A 17,682-nucleotide genomic window follows, 5' to 3' on the forward strand; every position below is an offset into this window, starting at 1 on the left:
ATCGCATTAAGGCCCTTTTGGTAATCAATTGAGGTGTAAAGTGACACCACGTCGATGGTTACCAGTAGGTAGGTTGGTTGCCATTCAGTGTTCATGAGTATTCGCAGAAAGTCCCCAGTGTCCTTTATATAGGAACTCAGAGTTGTTACAAGGGGTGCTAAATAGAAGTCTACATATGTTGATATGTTTTCGTACAGGCTTCCACAGCTTGAGATGATTGGACGACCTGGTGGTTTGTTAAGTGTTTTGTGCACCTTTGGGAGGAAATAGATGGTTGGCATGATTGGGTATTCAACCATTAAAAATCCTTTTTCGTTTTCAGTCAGCAAGCCTTTCTCTTGCCACATATTCAGTTTTCTTTGTAGATCTGATATTAGTAAAGCTATTGGGTCCTTTACCAGAATTTTGTAGTTTTTTGTTTCATTTAGTTGGCGAAGTGCTTCTTCTATGTAGTGCTGTTTGTCAAGCACTACGATGTTTCCGCCCTTATCGGCCGGTTTGATTTCGATTTCATTGTTGTTCTTCAAAGATTGTATGGCCTCTCGTTCTTTTTTGGTTAGGTTTTCCCGTTTTTTCTTTGAGTTGACGTTTTGAATAGTATCTATTTCTCCCAATATCAGATCATAAAAAATGTCGATTTTGTTCCCTGGATGCAGAGCTGGGCAAAATTTGGATTTTTTCTTAAATGTGGTTGGCATGTGTTTGTTCAATTGTAGCCCCATTTCCCCCAAGATTTGGGTGTCTGTAAGTTCAGAAGCATCAGTCTCATTTGCTAATTCGTAGGCTAGTCGCAGGTGTGGTGCATCAGAGATACTGTAGATTTCTGGATTTGCAGGATCAGGCATTCGGATTTGATCTAAGTTCGCTTTGGGCGAGTGCCTAGCAAAGTATTTTTTTAGTTTTAATTTCCTTACATATTTATATATGTTTATTTTGGTTTCCAGGGGGTCCTGATGTTTCTCTGGGCAGAATGATAAACCTTTATTGAGAAGTGTTGTTTCCGATTCAGATAAGGTATATCTGGATAGATTGATAACCAGATTTGGGATTGCATGATTCTTGCATTTTATTTCCTCACCACCGCGCGGTTCCTTAGATTGTATCTTCCGCTTGGGCCGCTTGCTTCTTCTTGTTTTCCTTGGTCTCTTGAGTGAGAGAATCCCCTTCCCCTTGCCCTGGTTCTCCCTGATCCTCGTCCTCTTGTTTTGTCTCTGGGTGTCTGTTGTTCTTGATAGAGCAGTTTCATCTCCTCTAAAAAAGAGAATTTGCGTAGGCCTGTCTGTCTTTGTTCTCCTTCGCCTGGATCTGATTCAGAACCACTTGTGTAGCCAGCACCAGTGTCTACACTAGGTTGTGTATCCCATTGTTCGTAAATTTCGATTTTTCTGGCGACCGTAATCCTCTGCTGATGACATATGTGTCTTTATGAAAAAAAAATATTTGTAATATATGTATAGCTAAAATTTAATGGAAGAAGACATGGGCAAATAAGTGTCTAAATACAGTATTAGCATCAGCAGAGGATTACGGTCGCGTGAGTTATAGTTGCCTACAGTAACTATAACGGGGGAATTTTATTGGTTTATTATCAGTAAAATGTCCAGCTAACTATAACATGTGTGAAACCTATGGTTTTTTCAGTGAATATATATATTATGGCTGTATATATTGCTATAATATTTACCGTGGGACTCCCACTCAGACGACGGGGAATATATTCAAGCATGTGAATCTATGAAAGACACCAATACTGGAGAACAGAGTTTTCTTCGAGCAGAAGGTAAGGCAGACCAGACACGTGCTGTTGTCTTGTCCAGAAGCCAGGCAGAGATTGAACTGGATGGTGGTTGGTCCAGGGAAGCTTAAGAGTGGCACTTGGAGCAGCATCGGAAGGACATCCTTTCCATCGCGGACCTCGCATTCTCATCGACCGGAGATGATGGTTGAAAGGTGCCGAGGTGAGTCTGGTTTTCTGTGTTCTTTGAGCGAAGAAGAAGCAGAATCGAGGATCTGTTAGAATTCTTCCATAGCACAGGAGTTGAGCGGTTGAGTGGGCCCTGCGGTAGGCACTATTAGGCGCTGAACACGGAGCCAGGTTGGTACACATACAAACCCAATTTTGGGGAAAAAACAATATAACAATGGAGCGGGTGCCTATGCACATTGTCACCTAAGAGGGGAGTCACTCTACTTTGTAAATAAAAAGACTTGTTTTAAGAAAAAACACACTGCAAACACCCAAGCCCAACACTGAATGGTAGGACTATGCAGAGCATGTGTATCTACAGTAGGGTGACCAAACATCCCGGATTTTCCTGGACGGTTGAGGTTTTTAAGGAAGTGTCTTGACACTTTTCTCCAAATTGGAGAAATGTCCCGTTTTTTTGGGTAGTGCCTGTGTTAAAGAAATGTCCCAGTTTTTAAGGGAGGGTTGGGTGAACCTGCAAGTTAATCACAGTGTTATGCAGGTTCACATTTCGACCGGACCTCTTAGAAACGGTGACAGACTTCACTTCCTTAAACTCCTGCTGTGGTGCTTCGCCTCATTTAGGCAGTACAGCAGGACTTAATTATGTTTTAATCGGGGCAGCAGAGGCCATAGGGCAAGGCCAGGCACATCAGCAGCTGGACCCTGGAGCTCTTCGCATAACGGGAGGTAATGTGAAAATAATTTATCTATTGATCTATCTATCTATCTATCTATCTATCTATCTAGCTATCTATCTAGCTATCTATCTAGCTATCTATCTAGCTATCTAGCTATCTATCTAGCTATCTAGCTATCTATCTAGCTATCTAGCTATCTAGCTATCTAGCTATCTAGCTATCTATATATATTCACTTAAAAAACCATAGGTTTCACACAAGTTATAGTTAGCTGTACATTTCACTCATAAAAAACCAATGAAATTCCACGTTATAGTTAGATCAGGTAACTATAACTTGCGCGACCGCAATGCACTGCTGATGACGTCACATATTACATCACTTATGACATGGTCAGTGACATCACTCATGACATCAATGATGACATCTGAAATGACACATTGTGCATTGCGGTCGCGCAAGTTATAGTTACCTGATCTAACTAGAACGTGGAATTTCATTGGTTTTTTACGAGTGAAATGTACAGCTAACTATAACTTGTGTGAAACCTATGGTTTAAGTGAATTTGCAAGGTTTTTTAAATGCTAATTCCGAACTATAACGTGTGTGAAACCTATGGTTTAAGTGAATTTGTACGTTTTTTTAAATGCTAAGTTATGTAGTTATAATTTTTTTTTTTCTTCAAGGTTTTTCACCGTGCGCGCACCGTGCGCGCGCTTTTGGCGCACGGTGCGCTGTGCACACCGTGCGCGCACCGTTCGATTTAAAAAGAAAAAAAAAATGTTTTTTTTCCCCTTGGGGGTCCTTCTGTGACCCCCTGACAAATGCTAGGGGGTCAGGAACTCTTCCCTGCCCCGTTTTCACGTTCTCCACCTTTTTTCCCCCTTTCCTTTTCAGTGCGAGACAAAATGGCGGCCGACACTTCCTGATTTCGACCGATTCCAATGTTTACCGACATCTAACAACCAATCAGAATTTCGCTTGTGCACGGCACCGTGCGCGCGTATAGATATTTATATGCTTTTAAATGCTATTTTCTCAGGAAATATGAACAGATTGATACCAGACCTGCAAAAGGCATTTCCCTGACCTGAGGACTACCTCTCTGCCAAATTTCAAGTAATTCTGTTCAGCCGTTCGGGCTGTACCTTCGACTAAAGGTCCTATGGAAAAATGCATGGGGAAAACGCGTTTTGGGACCCCCCTTTTTTCTCGGCCCCCGCTTGACGAATCACCCCGAGACTTTCAGGGTAGGAGCTGAGCGCCCCATTTGTTTTGAAAATTTCGCGAGGATTCGTCAACTGGCGCCAAAGTTATTCAAAATAGAATTTTGAGATTTCCTATGGAAACACGATCCTAATTATAACTATCTACTGGCGACTGCCAGTAGAAAATTTATATTGGCATGTGATCAAGGGCTCCCAAAGCCCGAAACGCGTAGTGCGTGGTTGTGAACTACAATAAATATCCTACCTGAAGTCGAGCGGGGTCTGAGTTTCCTTCTTCGCCGCCGAGTGGAAGTAGTAGGAATTGGAACTTTTGATAGATAGATATATATATATCCATATATATCCATATATCCAAGAAAGAAGTGACTCAAACAGATAGATTCACCAAAGAACAAAAATATATTTCCACTACAACGTTACTGCTTCCGCCTTCCTCTGGTAGTACACGATGGTTTGCTCTGTGGCTGCACAGATGACAGCTGAATTTTCAAAAAGCATCATGAGTGAAGATTCCATTTGGAATGTGGAATCAATGCAGTCCTGAGAGCTCTTGAGATATGCAGTAATCAGGTTGTGTTCAGTCCATCTGGATGCAGTGATTTTAAACGGTACATCCAGAAGTTTTCCCTGGAGTCCAGTAGTTCTTCCTTTGAAACATGTTCCACGGGGAAAATCTTCAAATCTGATAGTGAATGATCCACAAGGTTAAAATGATTGGCTACAGGCTGGTCAATTCTTATTAATTATTGCAGATTTGTGGTTCCTGAATCGTGTACGGAGGTCATTCACTGTTTGGCCTACATATTGCTTTTTACAGCTTGGCCGTTGGCACTGAATCACATAAATAATGCATGTTGAGCGACATGTAAGATGCTGCCTTATTGCATAGGTCCTGCTCGTAACAGAACTAGTTACAGATGATGTTTGTAAAAGATATTCACACGCGATGTAACTTTTAGAGTCACAGCAATGAACCCCTGCATTTGTTACAGCTTGCTTGAGTTCAGCTCTCACAATAAGAGATCGTAAATTTGGAGCTCTGCGGTAAGCAATGACTGGTGGTTTTGGAAAAACCTTTTGCAATTTTTCACAAGTGGACAGTAAGGGAAATGTTTTTTGCATTATATTTCTGTAGTTAGGAGCTGATGGATGATAGTCAACTACAAATGGAGTTCTGTCACTTTTGTTTCTGCCGTTGGTATTCCAAATAAGCTCTTCTCTGGGAAACTGCAAAGACTTGTCAATTTGTTGCTGTATGATATGCAGAGGATAGCCTCGCCTTTTAAATAATGTAGCAAGCTCCTGTAGATGGTCTTTACAGGTTTCCTCATTGCTGCAGATGCGTCTTATTCTGAGTGCTTGGCTGTAGATGATGCTCAGTTTAGTGTGGTGTGGGTGAAATGAAGTCCAGTTTAGATACAAATGAGCATCTGTAGGCTTGTGGTACAGATCAGTTGTCATTTTGTGTTCATGAATGGTGAGTAGCACATCCAGAAAAGGGAGATGAGGATTCGGTTTAGTATTGCTGCTGGTAAATTTGATGGTAGGATGGATATTGTTGATATAAGCTGTAAATTGTTCCAATGTTCTACTTCCTGAATTCCATATTATAAATAGGTCATCAATGTATCATAGCCATACCAGTGGTTTGATGCTAGAAGTAGCAAGTATACAGTTCTCTAGTTTGCCCATGAAGATATTTGCATAGGATGGAGCCTTCTGAGTACCCATGGAAGTCCCTTGTATCTGCAGATAGTGTTTACCATTGAATGTAAAATTGTTGGACACTGGAAAGGGGTGGGGGGTCATAATGAACCGGGAGAGCATTTGAAGAGATGGGGGTTGGTCGAGGAGTGATAGTGAGCAAAAAGGGAAGAAATGAGGTAAAGTAATGCACGACCATGGAGAACTGAAATACACTAAAAAAGCGGTGCTCACAAGCCAGTACAACAAATATACAAGTATTACAATCAGAACTGATATAAAGAAGCTATGCCCAAGCAAGGGGGAACAAACTGGAATATGGAGGACAACTATTGAATAAGGAGTAGGGAACTGACAGACAAAAAAAAAAAACAACAACAATCAAGTGTAAGGTACCGACCTAGCACACTTCGTATACTGTATGGTATACGGTAGGTCTTCAACACAACCTTAGAATCAATGAAATAGGTAGGTTTAAAAGTAACTTCACAATGATCAGGTGAATGTAGAAATACTCAGAGTATATGTTGCATGTAAAGCTGAAAATTGGCAAAGGTTTAGGAAGAAAATTGCAAAAGTGATGGAATTCCAGCAGACTCACCTTGGAGTTTAGCATTATCTCAGGGGCCCGGTACCAGCGTGTTGCCACATATTCAGTCAGGAACCCTGTGTGATCATGCTCCGGGTCAGCAATACGGGCCAATCCAAAATCACATATCTGAAAAGCAATCACCCAATGAAGTTAAAAAATGAAAACACACTAAAGCTAAACAATATTACCAGACCTACAGAGTTGGTCCGTCTGTGCCCTTGAATATTTAGATATAGAACTCTATCAGACCATGCAGAGTCCAGAGAAATATACCTAGCGCCCCCCCCACCCTCCTTACTGCACACTTCTAGGCTATATTGTTTCTTTAAAATCTTAACCACACTAAGACAGAAATTACTAAATTCCCCCAGAAAGGTTACAGCTTAGCAGGTTCCATGTCAGTTTACAACTCAGTGACACAGTTGCAAAGGTCAAGTGCCCTCATAAACAGCATGAGAACTACAAAACAGCATGAGAACTACAGAACGGCACAGTCACCTCAAGGACACAAAGAAAAAGAGCATTTGCAATGCAACAGGTCTCGCATTTACGAGAGTTTACGCTATTGGCATTGTAAATGACAATGCGTTTTTATTTAAGTTTCAAAAACTAAAACAAATAAAAGTCATTGGTATTTACAATGCCAATAGCTGAAACTCGCGTAAATGCGAGACCTGTTGCACTGCAAATGCTTGTTAATAATGTTGTTAATAGCAAAAAATATATATTTTCCATTGTAACTTTCATTGTTGCAGCCTAAAATTGAAATGTTTTATACCCACTGTTTCTGAGAAGCTCTATACTAAAATATTTCGTAACCGCATAACATTGGTAATAAGTAAAGGCAGTCCAAATGTATGGATTATTATGTGGAAACTATTTTTTTTTTATCCCTTTTGAAAAATTAGGTAAAAATGGGGAAATACTTTAAAACCCATACTAAAGTTGCCTAGATTACTGTCAAAATAGGAGTGAACACACAAAATCCCACTCCCTACATGTATTTGCAATATTGTGAAATGTTAAGAAAAGAAGCTGATTGAAATGCCTGTACCTCCAAGATGCACGTCTTTTCAGCTACAGTTCATGAGCCCAGATGCCAAGGGCTCCGTCTCCCTCACACTTCTCCCCCACCACACCTACCTCTCAGCAGCCAGTCTGCACCATACTTATTGGGTGGGCACCTGTGCGCTCACATCCCTTTCCTCGGGACCCCTTTGCATGTTTGTACATCTGACTGTGTACAGCGCAGTTCTAGGTGCTAGGAGTCAAGGTGTACATGGCCAGTTGGCTTCCCGGACCCTGCACAGAGGCACCGGGCCACTGGCTGGTTATTAAAGCGGCTTGAGTTTTGCAGTGTTCCCTGTGGAGGAGGCTCCGTGGGTCGGAGTGACACGGTGGAAGGTGAGTGTCTGGTCTCTTTAGTCTGGCCATTTCCAAACTCTTCCTGAGTTATGGGTTAACGCTCTGGGAGGAGGAAAGGGAACGACCGATTTGAAGGTAAAAAGGTCTTTAGAGTAGATTCCTGAAGTGGCGGACGAACAGCGTGAGAAAGGAATGTATTTCATCGGAACCCCGTGGGTGCCTGATAGCTAGAGATGCCTTCGCTGCATTGTGCGCTGCCCCAAAGAAGGAACATGCCTGCGCTCCTCGCCGCGCTATATTCGCCGGGGTATCAGGGGGCACTCTGGATCATACGCTGTGCCAGGCGGGAGCAACCCTTCGTACGCCACACCTCAAAGGATGTTCTTGTAAAATAAAACCATGCCAGCTCAGTGCATTGAGCCGCCTGCAGAAGAAATGCTGTTATTACTGCTGAAAGTCCACAGTTGTAAAAAGTGAATCTTTGCTCATTGTCTCTAGCCCTCCCGGCTTAAAAAGTAAATTAGCCTCGGGGGTATGTGTGCTTTTCTTAGTCTGGCTCGTGGCAGCGACTCGGGCTGACCTGGCTGCCTCATGTACTCAAGGCAACACTTCTTAGGGGTTTGTCAACAGTTAAACCTGCAGGCAAGTAAACCTGCAGTCCCCCATCTGAACAAGAAGAGGCAGTTTAGGAGACGAGAAAAATATAATTAATTCCGGTCGGGGTAGTTGGGCAGCAAGAGAGCTACTGGGACGCATGCATCCGGCACATGTACTTGCTGCGGTGTTTGCAATAGACATCCCTCATGCATGCTTAAGATAGCCGTCTGTACTGCGCATGTGTTCTGGACAGGTCAGGCAAAATAGAGTGCGAATTCACCCAGCCAATCCCAGGACAAAACAAGCATTACAAATGCAATAGGACTCGTATTTACACGAGACCTATTGCATTTAAAACAGAAGTGTGGGCATTGAAGAAGGCACGAACGGGAGTGGGGGGGGGGGGGGGGTGGTGGGACAAGAAGTGACGGACTGCGGGAGGAAACTGGGGGAGGCAGGGGAAAGAAATTGTTTTTAAAGTAAAGGGCCGATAGCCATGAAAGGAGAAAAATTACGACATTGCCGTCAGGAGGCTTCCCCCGCTATACTGTATACTGCATGCCTCGCAAAGCGAGCATCGCATGCGCGCTGCAACGCTAGGCGTAAAAAAGTGACTTCATTTGCCGGCACAGGAAAAGGAAGAGTATGAATTTGACTGGATTGGCGTAGGAGGAGCTAAGGTACAGTCATCTGCCCACTTCCGAACCATCTCGCAGTCATGCTTGAAGACTGTGGGCGGCCTTTACTTGTCTTCATGTGGCAGTTTATTGGTACTGGGTAGTATCCGACAGTGGATACTGTTATTTACCACTGCTATTCCAGGGGCACAAATGCAATTGCATGAACAGTCTCCAAATCGTACAGTCAGACCCAACTGATGTGGCGTAGGTTATAAAGTCCGTACAGGAAATTACAGTAAATAAACTCTATAACAAGCCAATTCTAGATCTTATTGGATAGGAGTTTTGTTAGCAGGTAAGACAAGCATTTGCTAATTTTGAGCTATTGGCATTGTAAATTACAAACCTTTTATCTATGTGTTGGTTTTAAAAATGTACGCTACTTTGAGCATTGACATTACAAATAATACCTTTTATTTTTCTTTTCGAATTTAAAACAAATAAAAGGCTTTGTCATTTAGAATGGCAATAGCTTAAACTCGCATAAATGCGAGACCTATTGCATTGTAAATGCTTGTTGATATCCTATCAGTACCAACTCTGCTACATTTAAAAAAAAAAAAAAAAAAAAAAAAAAAAAAAGCTGAAGACACATCTTCAAAGAGCACCTCTGCTGACCTGACAGTGCACACATTTAACCTTCTCCCAATTATTGCATTCCCAGGGAGGCATGCCCTCGTTCACTGTTCTGTTGCTCTTGAGCTAAGTTTGCGCTATACAACTACCAGAACATAAAAACCTACATCCAAGGAAGCAAAAAGAACAGTTCTATTTGTCCCGTTTTGCATCACGAGCAATCAGTAGCAAAAAGCATTGTAAAATGTTTCTTTGTTTGATGGCTGGTGGATTTTTAGCCCCATTATGAGATAACTGGACGGATGGCCATTGTAATATGGACTCATGCCCCTTAGTTGAGACACTGCATTATTTATTTGCCAGTATACTCCTATAGCGACATATTTTTGGGCCTTCGCCGTGTCTTCAGGAAACCCAATCTGGTGTGTGATGGCAGACGGAAAGATTGTGGGGCGGGTGGGAAAGTCTGTGTGAAGGTTATGGGTGTATGTGGGAAAGGTCTACTTGTGAGGAATCAATGGCCTGTGCATATGAGTGATGTGCTTTTAATATGTGAGGGGTGTAGTGGAAAGTAGAAAAGTGTGTTGGTGTGTGTAAAGGTTGTGAGGGTTTTCCCGTAGGATGTGTGTGATATGTGGAAAAGATGTCTGTGTGAAATGTGTCACTCTTATGTGACATGGGTCTGTATGTGTGTAAGAGACATGTGGGTCTAGGTGGAATATGGAGGTGTGTGTGTATAGTGTTGGACTAGGTGTGCGAATGTTTGAGGTACGTACCTCCTGTATTTTGTTGAACAAATAGGCTGGGTAGTAAGCGCTATAATTACTGTGCGCTTGCTTTTGACTGAGAGGAGAGGACACATCTCATCCCCCTGCAGCGGAGTTAGGAGCGCTGTAAAAATCATTTCCAATGGTTTCCTGGTTCCTGCTAGATGGCAGTAATGCCACAGTTTATGAGGCGTGCGTTCTTGTACCCTCCCCTAGTTTCCCTCCCATTCAGCAAAGCAAGTCTAGGAAACCTGATCTGGTAGAGCATTCTGAAAGCCGGTCGCACTTTGCATTCCTAAGTTTTAAAGAGTGTGTATGTACACGTGGGATTTTACGGCTGCAAACATGCTTTGGCAAGGGAACCCTAATTAAATGTAAAGCTCACAGTCCAATTGTTTACGAAACTCAAGACCGGTTTTATAGTTAGTTTTTTTCAACACGAGGCATACATACATTGAATCAACATGGAATCCTTCGTTGTGTTTTGCCCATGAAACGAAGTATCACATTGAGCTTCAGCCACTATCATGGAGAAAGGCACTTCCTGTTAGAAAGGGAATGCTGCTTCTACCTGGTACAGACGCCCTGTTAGTGGAAGTGCATCTTTTTCACAAACGTGAAAAACTCGGCGGTAGATGGAAAAACAACACGTATTTAATTGCTGAAAAGCGTTATTAGTTTAGAAACAAAGAAGCGCGTTTGTAACAATCAGCGCAGAAATCCAATTCTACTCAGCACCAATAAACCATCAGTTAGTTGCAGAAAACAGAACGTCTGCGTTATGCAAGCAGGTGATACCACCCAGGCACGATAAATGCGTGAACTCATTACCAAAAAACAAAACGAACAAGGAGCGAGAGGCGCGAACCAGGCGCCATGGGGAAAAAAAAAAAAAAAAAAAGTAGTGCTTACATTAAAAGATGCCACCCTGTAGCGCAAGTTAACAGTAGTTGATCAATGCTGCTTCCACCAGAAACGGAAATGACGTGACGGACCACCAGCCAACAAAGAGCACGTTAAGAAGAGCAATGACAGATTTCACCAATGGTAAGTGACTAAGCAAAGAGAACTGCAATGGGTGGAGTTTAACTAGTAAGGATTAGTTACTTACCTGTAATCCTAGTTCTCTTCCAAGGGAATCCTCATCAAAGTCATAAGCATTCGAATATTCCCGCCCATGCGCGGGACCCCTGAAACACTATATTATATGTGCCCCATATATATATATATATACAATTGCAGCCTAATAAACACCAGAGCTGAATCGTGCTGTAAGGAATTTCCACTATACATTAAAAACATGCATTAGAAACAGGAGAAACAACAATAAAAATTGTTTAGAAACTGTTTTAATGCTCAGCAAACAGTATACATTCTCATAAACCACTGAAAGCATAGGAAGCTCCCAGGCTGCATTGCAAATACCCAGTCTAACAAGACTGAAAAGCTAACCTGTAGCTGCATAGCAATAAACTGACACCGTGCCTTTAAGGTACACCTGACCCCCAGCTTCCCATCATACCTCAGGGGTGACAGTTAGGTCAGTTGTTCTTTGCGGAGACTGAAAAAGCCATGGTACAAAGAATTAACAATATCTTCAAAATATAACTATCCTTTGCCCGGGGAGGCGGGAGGGTTGCTTACGACTTTGATGAGGATACCCCTGGAAGAGAACTAGGATTACAGGTAAGTAACTAATCCTGCTCTTCCAGGGGATCCTCATCAATAGTCATAAGCATTAGAATAGAATAGCGAGCCTCACCTCATCTCCCTGCGGGCAAAGGAGAACACAGAAATGTGATCAGTAAGCTTAAAAAACCAAGCTCGGATAGAGCAAAAACTATCCAAACAGATTCCTCAAGGAGGCTTGGCCTACTTGAGCATCAGCCCTGGAATCAGATTATAGGCAGTAGTGCCTCGTAAAGGTATGAACCGATTTCCATGTTGCAACCCTGCAGATCTGACATTGGGACGTCATGTAAGAAAGCAACTGTGGCCGCTCTCCCCTAGTGGAATGTGCCTTAGGAGGAAACGGTAAGGGTCTTTTCGCCAGCTGGTAAGCTAAGGTAATGCAGGATACAATCCATCTGGAAATGGATCTCTTAGCGGCTGGGAAGCCTGTTCTCATGGCGCCATAATTGACAAATAACTGATCTGTCTTCCTTATGCCCTTGGTACTTTCTAGTTAGAACTTAAGAACCCTCTTGAGGTCTAAGGAGTGAAGCGACCGCTCGGCCGGGGTCGCTGGATTTGGGAAAAAAGATGGAAGGGAAATGGACTGATTGATATGAAAATCAGACACCACCTTAGGGAGAAAAGATGGATGCGCCCTTAAAACTACTCTGTTATGGTGAAAAACAGTGTAAGGCTCTTTGGTACACAGCGCTTGGATCTCGCTTACCCTGCGCGCTGATGTAATGGCTACCAGAAAAGCGGCCTTCCAAGACAAATGCTGCAAGGAAGCTCTGTGGATTGGCTCAAAAGGTGGGCCCATCAATTTAGATAACACCAGGTTCAAGGCCCACGGAGGAGAAGGGTTTTGAACAGGGGGGTACACTTTCTTCAACCCCTGTAAGAAGTCCTTGACCACCTGCATTTGGAAAAAGGAGGGCTGACTAGGAGACTTCCTGTACGCCGTAATGGCAGATAAATGCACCCTGATAGAAGCATACTTTAAACCTGATCTTGCTAAGTAGAGAAGGTAAGGGAGAATGACATCCTCCTGCCCCTTTGTAGGATCATGGTGACGTTCTCTACACCAAAGAAAAAACCTCTTCCACTTAAACGCATATGACGCTCTTGTGGAGGGTCTTTTCGCTGCTTTCAAAATATGCATACAATCAGGAGGCAGATTCAAATGTCCGTATTGCAGGACCTCAGGAGCCATGCTGTCAAGTTCAGTGAGGGAAGGTTGGGATGAAGAATCCTCCCGCCCATCTTGGTCAGCAGGTCCGGCCTGCAAGGTAGTCTCCTGTGTGGAAGTACTGACAGATGAAGAAGGTCCGGGTACCACCACTGCCGTGGCCAGCCTGGAGCTATCAGAATCATCGTCATGCTGGATCTGAGTAGCTTGGACACCACCTTCGGGATTAGGGGCAGAGGAGAAAAGGCGTAGGCAAATGTCCCTGACCAGTCCATCAAAAGTGCATTTCCCCTTGTCCCTGGACGGTGGAATATGGACGCGAAGGCGTGGCATTTTGTGTTTTCGTCGTCTGCGAATAGATCCATTTCCGGATGACCCAAACCATGGAAAAGGTCCGCCACCACCTCATCATCATCATCATCATGTAGCACCCAGTCCGGCTGATCTTCGAAGTGCCTGCTGAGTGAGTCTGCCTTGACATTTAGCTCTCCTGGAAGGTGTACTGCCACCACCGAGAGGTTCCGGGCGAGAAGCCAGCGCCAGATCGCCTGTGACTCCAGGGAAAGAGGACGCGACAGAGTTCCACCCTGTTTGTTTAGGTAGAACATGGTCGTCGTGTTGTCGGTCTGGACCAGGACCGAATCGGACTCGATTGCCGGTAGGAAAGCTTTCAGAGCAAGGTGGACTGCTCGTAGCTCCAGCATATTGATGTGGTAGGTCTGTTCCTTCGCCGACCACCGTCCTTGTATCTGAAGGCACCCCATGTGTGCCCCCCAGCCTTACAGAGACGCATCTGTCACCACCGATTGCACTGGAAGTGGCTGGTGAAAAGGGACTCCCACCATCAGATTCCGCTGTGTGGGATGGTTGAGCCCCTCCCTATTTACAACGCTAAGTTAGCATAACTGGCACAATGGTTAGAAAGCCAGCTTGTCGTTTCTGAGGCCTTTGCACGCGACACTGTTGTTATGTGTTATTCATTTTAGAAATGCTTGCTCGACATTATCTCACAGAATAACAGTTAGTTGTTTAGCATTCTTAGCATTGTGCTGCGACCTTCGTCTGTACATCGTGCAGAGAACGAGTCTAGGTCACTAGACAGTACAGGGTGCTGTGTTCAGACTGATCGTACCAACTTTTAGACATATCACACATGAAGCTGCCAATGTTTGAAGGACGAGTGCTTTTAATATGACAGCACAGGAGTTTTTAGATTCATTCGAACCGAGGAGCTGAAGCATGAGAGAGCTAGCTGATACTCTGATGTGATTTCACTACGCTGATCTATAAGGTATGGGGTCCCCTATACAAGCCTATGAGACCTTCTATTAGTATAACAATAATAATGTATTAGTTGTTAGAGAAAGGAGTGTGGATGTAAACCACTGTCATTATTAATATGATTGCTCCTTTCGTATTATATGGTATTGTAACAATGCTGATGGTCTTGATCTTAACCATTTGTTTACTAGTATTAGCCAAAGTACTGCATCTTAGGATGCGAGGTTTATAAAATAAACTCTTTAAACTTTCACTGTATCTTTATTATTCTGTTGTGGACGAATATAAATGTACAAACGGGTATTTCGGATTCCCACCACTCCTGAGAATATCTAAGTCGCTTGTTCTGGGTTGTCTATACATTGGGACCGCCTAGCTAAATCTAGGCTAACGAATGGGACACTAAGCTAGTCGGATAGGGGTTCTTGGTTCTGAGGGGAGTTTCTGGTACACCACAATTCTCTGAGGTCCTGGTTTCCTGCGCATAGTTCTGTGCAAAAGCAGAATCCCTGCAACATGGCGCACCTAACGTTTGGTCTTACGATCTGAGACGCCTTAGTAGTGCTTGTATTAGTCCACAACAGCCCTCACTCTAGTTTCCGGAAAACGGGAGTGACGGCTTAACCTACCTAGGTTTTCGACTAAAGGTTCTTTCAAGCTTGATAATTAAAAAGGTTTCTTCTTTCTGAGCCCAAGTGCTACTGTAAAGATCGTTGTTGCTTTTTAGTGTGTCCTTATGGCGGTCAATATTCCCGCTCATAGTAGGGTGCCTCTACTCACTTATTTGAGGATGTATGGGGTGCCTGATGACGGGATGGCCGTGGTCTTTGTTGCGAGTGCTGATGCCTCATACCCTTATGAGTTGTTTTACTCTTGGGTGACCTTTGAACAGGTAGATGCAGACGATTGTTTGTTCCACAAATATAGAGCCACGCCTGTGCCTGCGGTCTATGCCCCATATAGGACACTAGAAATACCTATTTCTGCTTGGCAGCATTCTATTTGGTTTAATGGCGCCCTCCCCCATGAGGTCGTACCGGCGAGAATGGGCCCTTTGTCCATCGCAGGGGCCACATGGCCGGTACTGGCCGGATATGCGCCTCATCCACGATACCCGACGGTGGGTGTGGCTGACTTACGGACACTACACACAGCCCTGATTGCGGTTCATAGGGCTTTAGTGCAGTATGTGTCACGCACTGTACAGGTGGGGGCACCTACAGTTGCGGGACACGCGGCTGATCGCCCGCACGCGGTGGTCATAAGCCCGGTTATGGTTAATGCGGTAGTCGGCAAGCGCCCCCTGAGTAAAGAAGAATTTACTTTCAGGCTTGCTGAAAAAATTGATCAACTAGATGCCGTGTTTCCAAATACGAATCCTGTAGATAAACACAGGATACTCACCATTACTTTGCCAAAGGACCTGGTCCCAGACATTGTCGATTGTGACAATTGGGGCAAGGTTTTGGCTGCGACATATTCGAAGTGCTACGGCACTCCGTCTCTGTCTGTACTACCCTCTGTCATCAAGAGAGTCCAAGAAAATCATGGTGCAGAGGCAGCTATTGAATTGGGAATGAGGCTTGTTGACAGTTTCGATTTGGTTTGTTCCATGATTATGGGCAACCTCAAAGGGGATGCCATGCAGTTCCAAGTTGGAAACATGCTGGCACTTGTGGCTGATGCCGACAAACCAAGGGAGTTTGCAAAGATTATTGCTAAAGCCTATAGGATGGTTGGACGTAGTGCCCTAGGCGTGAAGCCCGCCATCAAGATTCCTGATGTAGTGCAGCAGACTAAGGTGAGTTCGTCTACAAAAGACGAGAAGCCAAACTTTCCTAAACAAAGTTGGCGTACTAAGAAACAAGAGAAACAGCAACAGAAACAGGTTTCTCGTTCTGCCTCGCCTGTTCAGTCGTTTAGTGAACGCACATATGATTTGCGCGATCGTACTCGTATTAAGTCACCTGATAGATTTCAGGTTTCTGAACAACGCTCTCCTCGTTCTTCACAGGAAAGATAGACTGTACAAACTGGTGGTGGAGAGCGTGGGAAAGGACGGGGAACTAAAGGTCGAGACGAGCCCCGCCAGACTGACGGAAAAGGCAAACAGGAAGACGCTGCGAGACAACGTCCCCCGTTTAAGAAAAAGAAAGTTGCTGCGATCTCAGCGAGGTATGCCTCAGATGGTACGGACACAGCTTCAGAACCTGACATGGGCACTAACGCTGCTAGACAGCGCGGCGGAAGTTACAGTAGTGCGGGAAGCATTGCGTCCATTTCTGGAGGCGACAGCAACTGATATTTATGTAACAGTTGAAACTGCTGATACTCGCGTAGCCCCCCCCGGAAAAGTTGTTTGAAATAGTCCTTAATATTGAGGGTGACATACAGCGCAAAATTAAAGTGGTGTTTTGGGACCATCTCACTACCAACTATGACATTCTTTTGGCGGAAAGAGATTGGCCTCCGGCTTTTGTTTTAAACGCTCCAAGAGGGGAGGAAGTTATTCTTCCTGCCTTCGGGCACAAAGTGCCCAAGGAAGAATCTAATAGGTTAGCCGGGGAGTGGGCACAGGTGCTTGCACCTGCGCTGTATCGTAATCAGGTAGGCTGAGATAAATGTTCTCCCGACCATGACATACCATTGCGGTCCGATCCCCAGCCTCAACCCCAAAACCCCATGCGTCGCGAGGCGAGGTCTCACGTCGCGTCCATCCTTGAAGAATTGGAGTATCAGGGAGTGATTGAAACGTGTGTGTCACACATGAATAATCCTTTATTAACTGTGACGAAGCCTGACGGATCGTACCGCCTAGTTTTGGATTACCGGCACTTAAACCCGCACTGTCGGACGTGTGCGGTACAGAATACTCATAGTACGGCTCTCGTCGATAGTCTTGTGAGAAAACGGTTCAAAACCACACTTGACTTGTCCAATGGCTTTTATTGCCATAACCTGGCCCCTCATAGTTATGAGTGGACAGCATTCACCTCTGGTGGAAAACAAAAATTGTTCAAAAGACTCCCAATGGGTTACAAGAACAGCCCTGGAGTTTTTGCTGCTCGGGTGGTCTCTCTATTGGAGATGATAGACCCGGAGGCATACTCTTATGTTGATGACATCTATCTAACTGACGACGACGACGACGACGACGAGTTGCTTCCACACCTTGCTCGCGTGGATAACATAATCACTATGTTTGCAGACTTCGGTTACAAGTTTAACTTTAAGAAGTCCCACATAGCCGAGTTCACAGTGTTGTTCTTGGGGTACGAACTCAATAATGAGGGTCGAGGCTTGGCTCCGCAGTTCCTTGAGAAATGCGCACGCCTTTGTATCCCTACAACTCTTAAAAAACTACAATCATTGCTGGGCTTTCTGAATTTCGGTCGTTCCTACATTCCTGATTATGCCCAGC

The 17,682-nt window shown here is 44.2% G+C and overlaps 1 protein-coding gene across 1 annotated transcript in view; it reads right to left on the bottom strand.

Moving 5' to 3' along the window:
• LOC146811840 (mitogen-activated protein kinase 1-like) overlaps positions 1-17,682 on the bottom strand; it is a 316,827-nt gene that overhangs the window by 194,111 nt on the left and 105,034 nt on the right. Inside the window, exon 4 of the mRNA XM_085618832.1 lies at positions 6,142-6,258. Within this exon, the coding sequence (XP_085474958.1) occupies positions 6,142-6,258 (117 nt within the window). The remainder of the gene's footprint in view (positions 1-6,141; positions 6,259-17,682) is intronic.

The sequence above is a fragment of the Triturus cristatus genome, chromosome 7 (assembly GCF_964204655.1).
Source record: "Triturus cristatus chromosome 7, aTriCri1.1, whole genome shotgun sequence".
NCBI classification, from domain to species: Eukaryota; Metazoa; Chordata; class Amphibia; order Caudata; family Salamandridae; genus Triturus; species Triturus cristatus.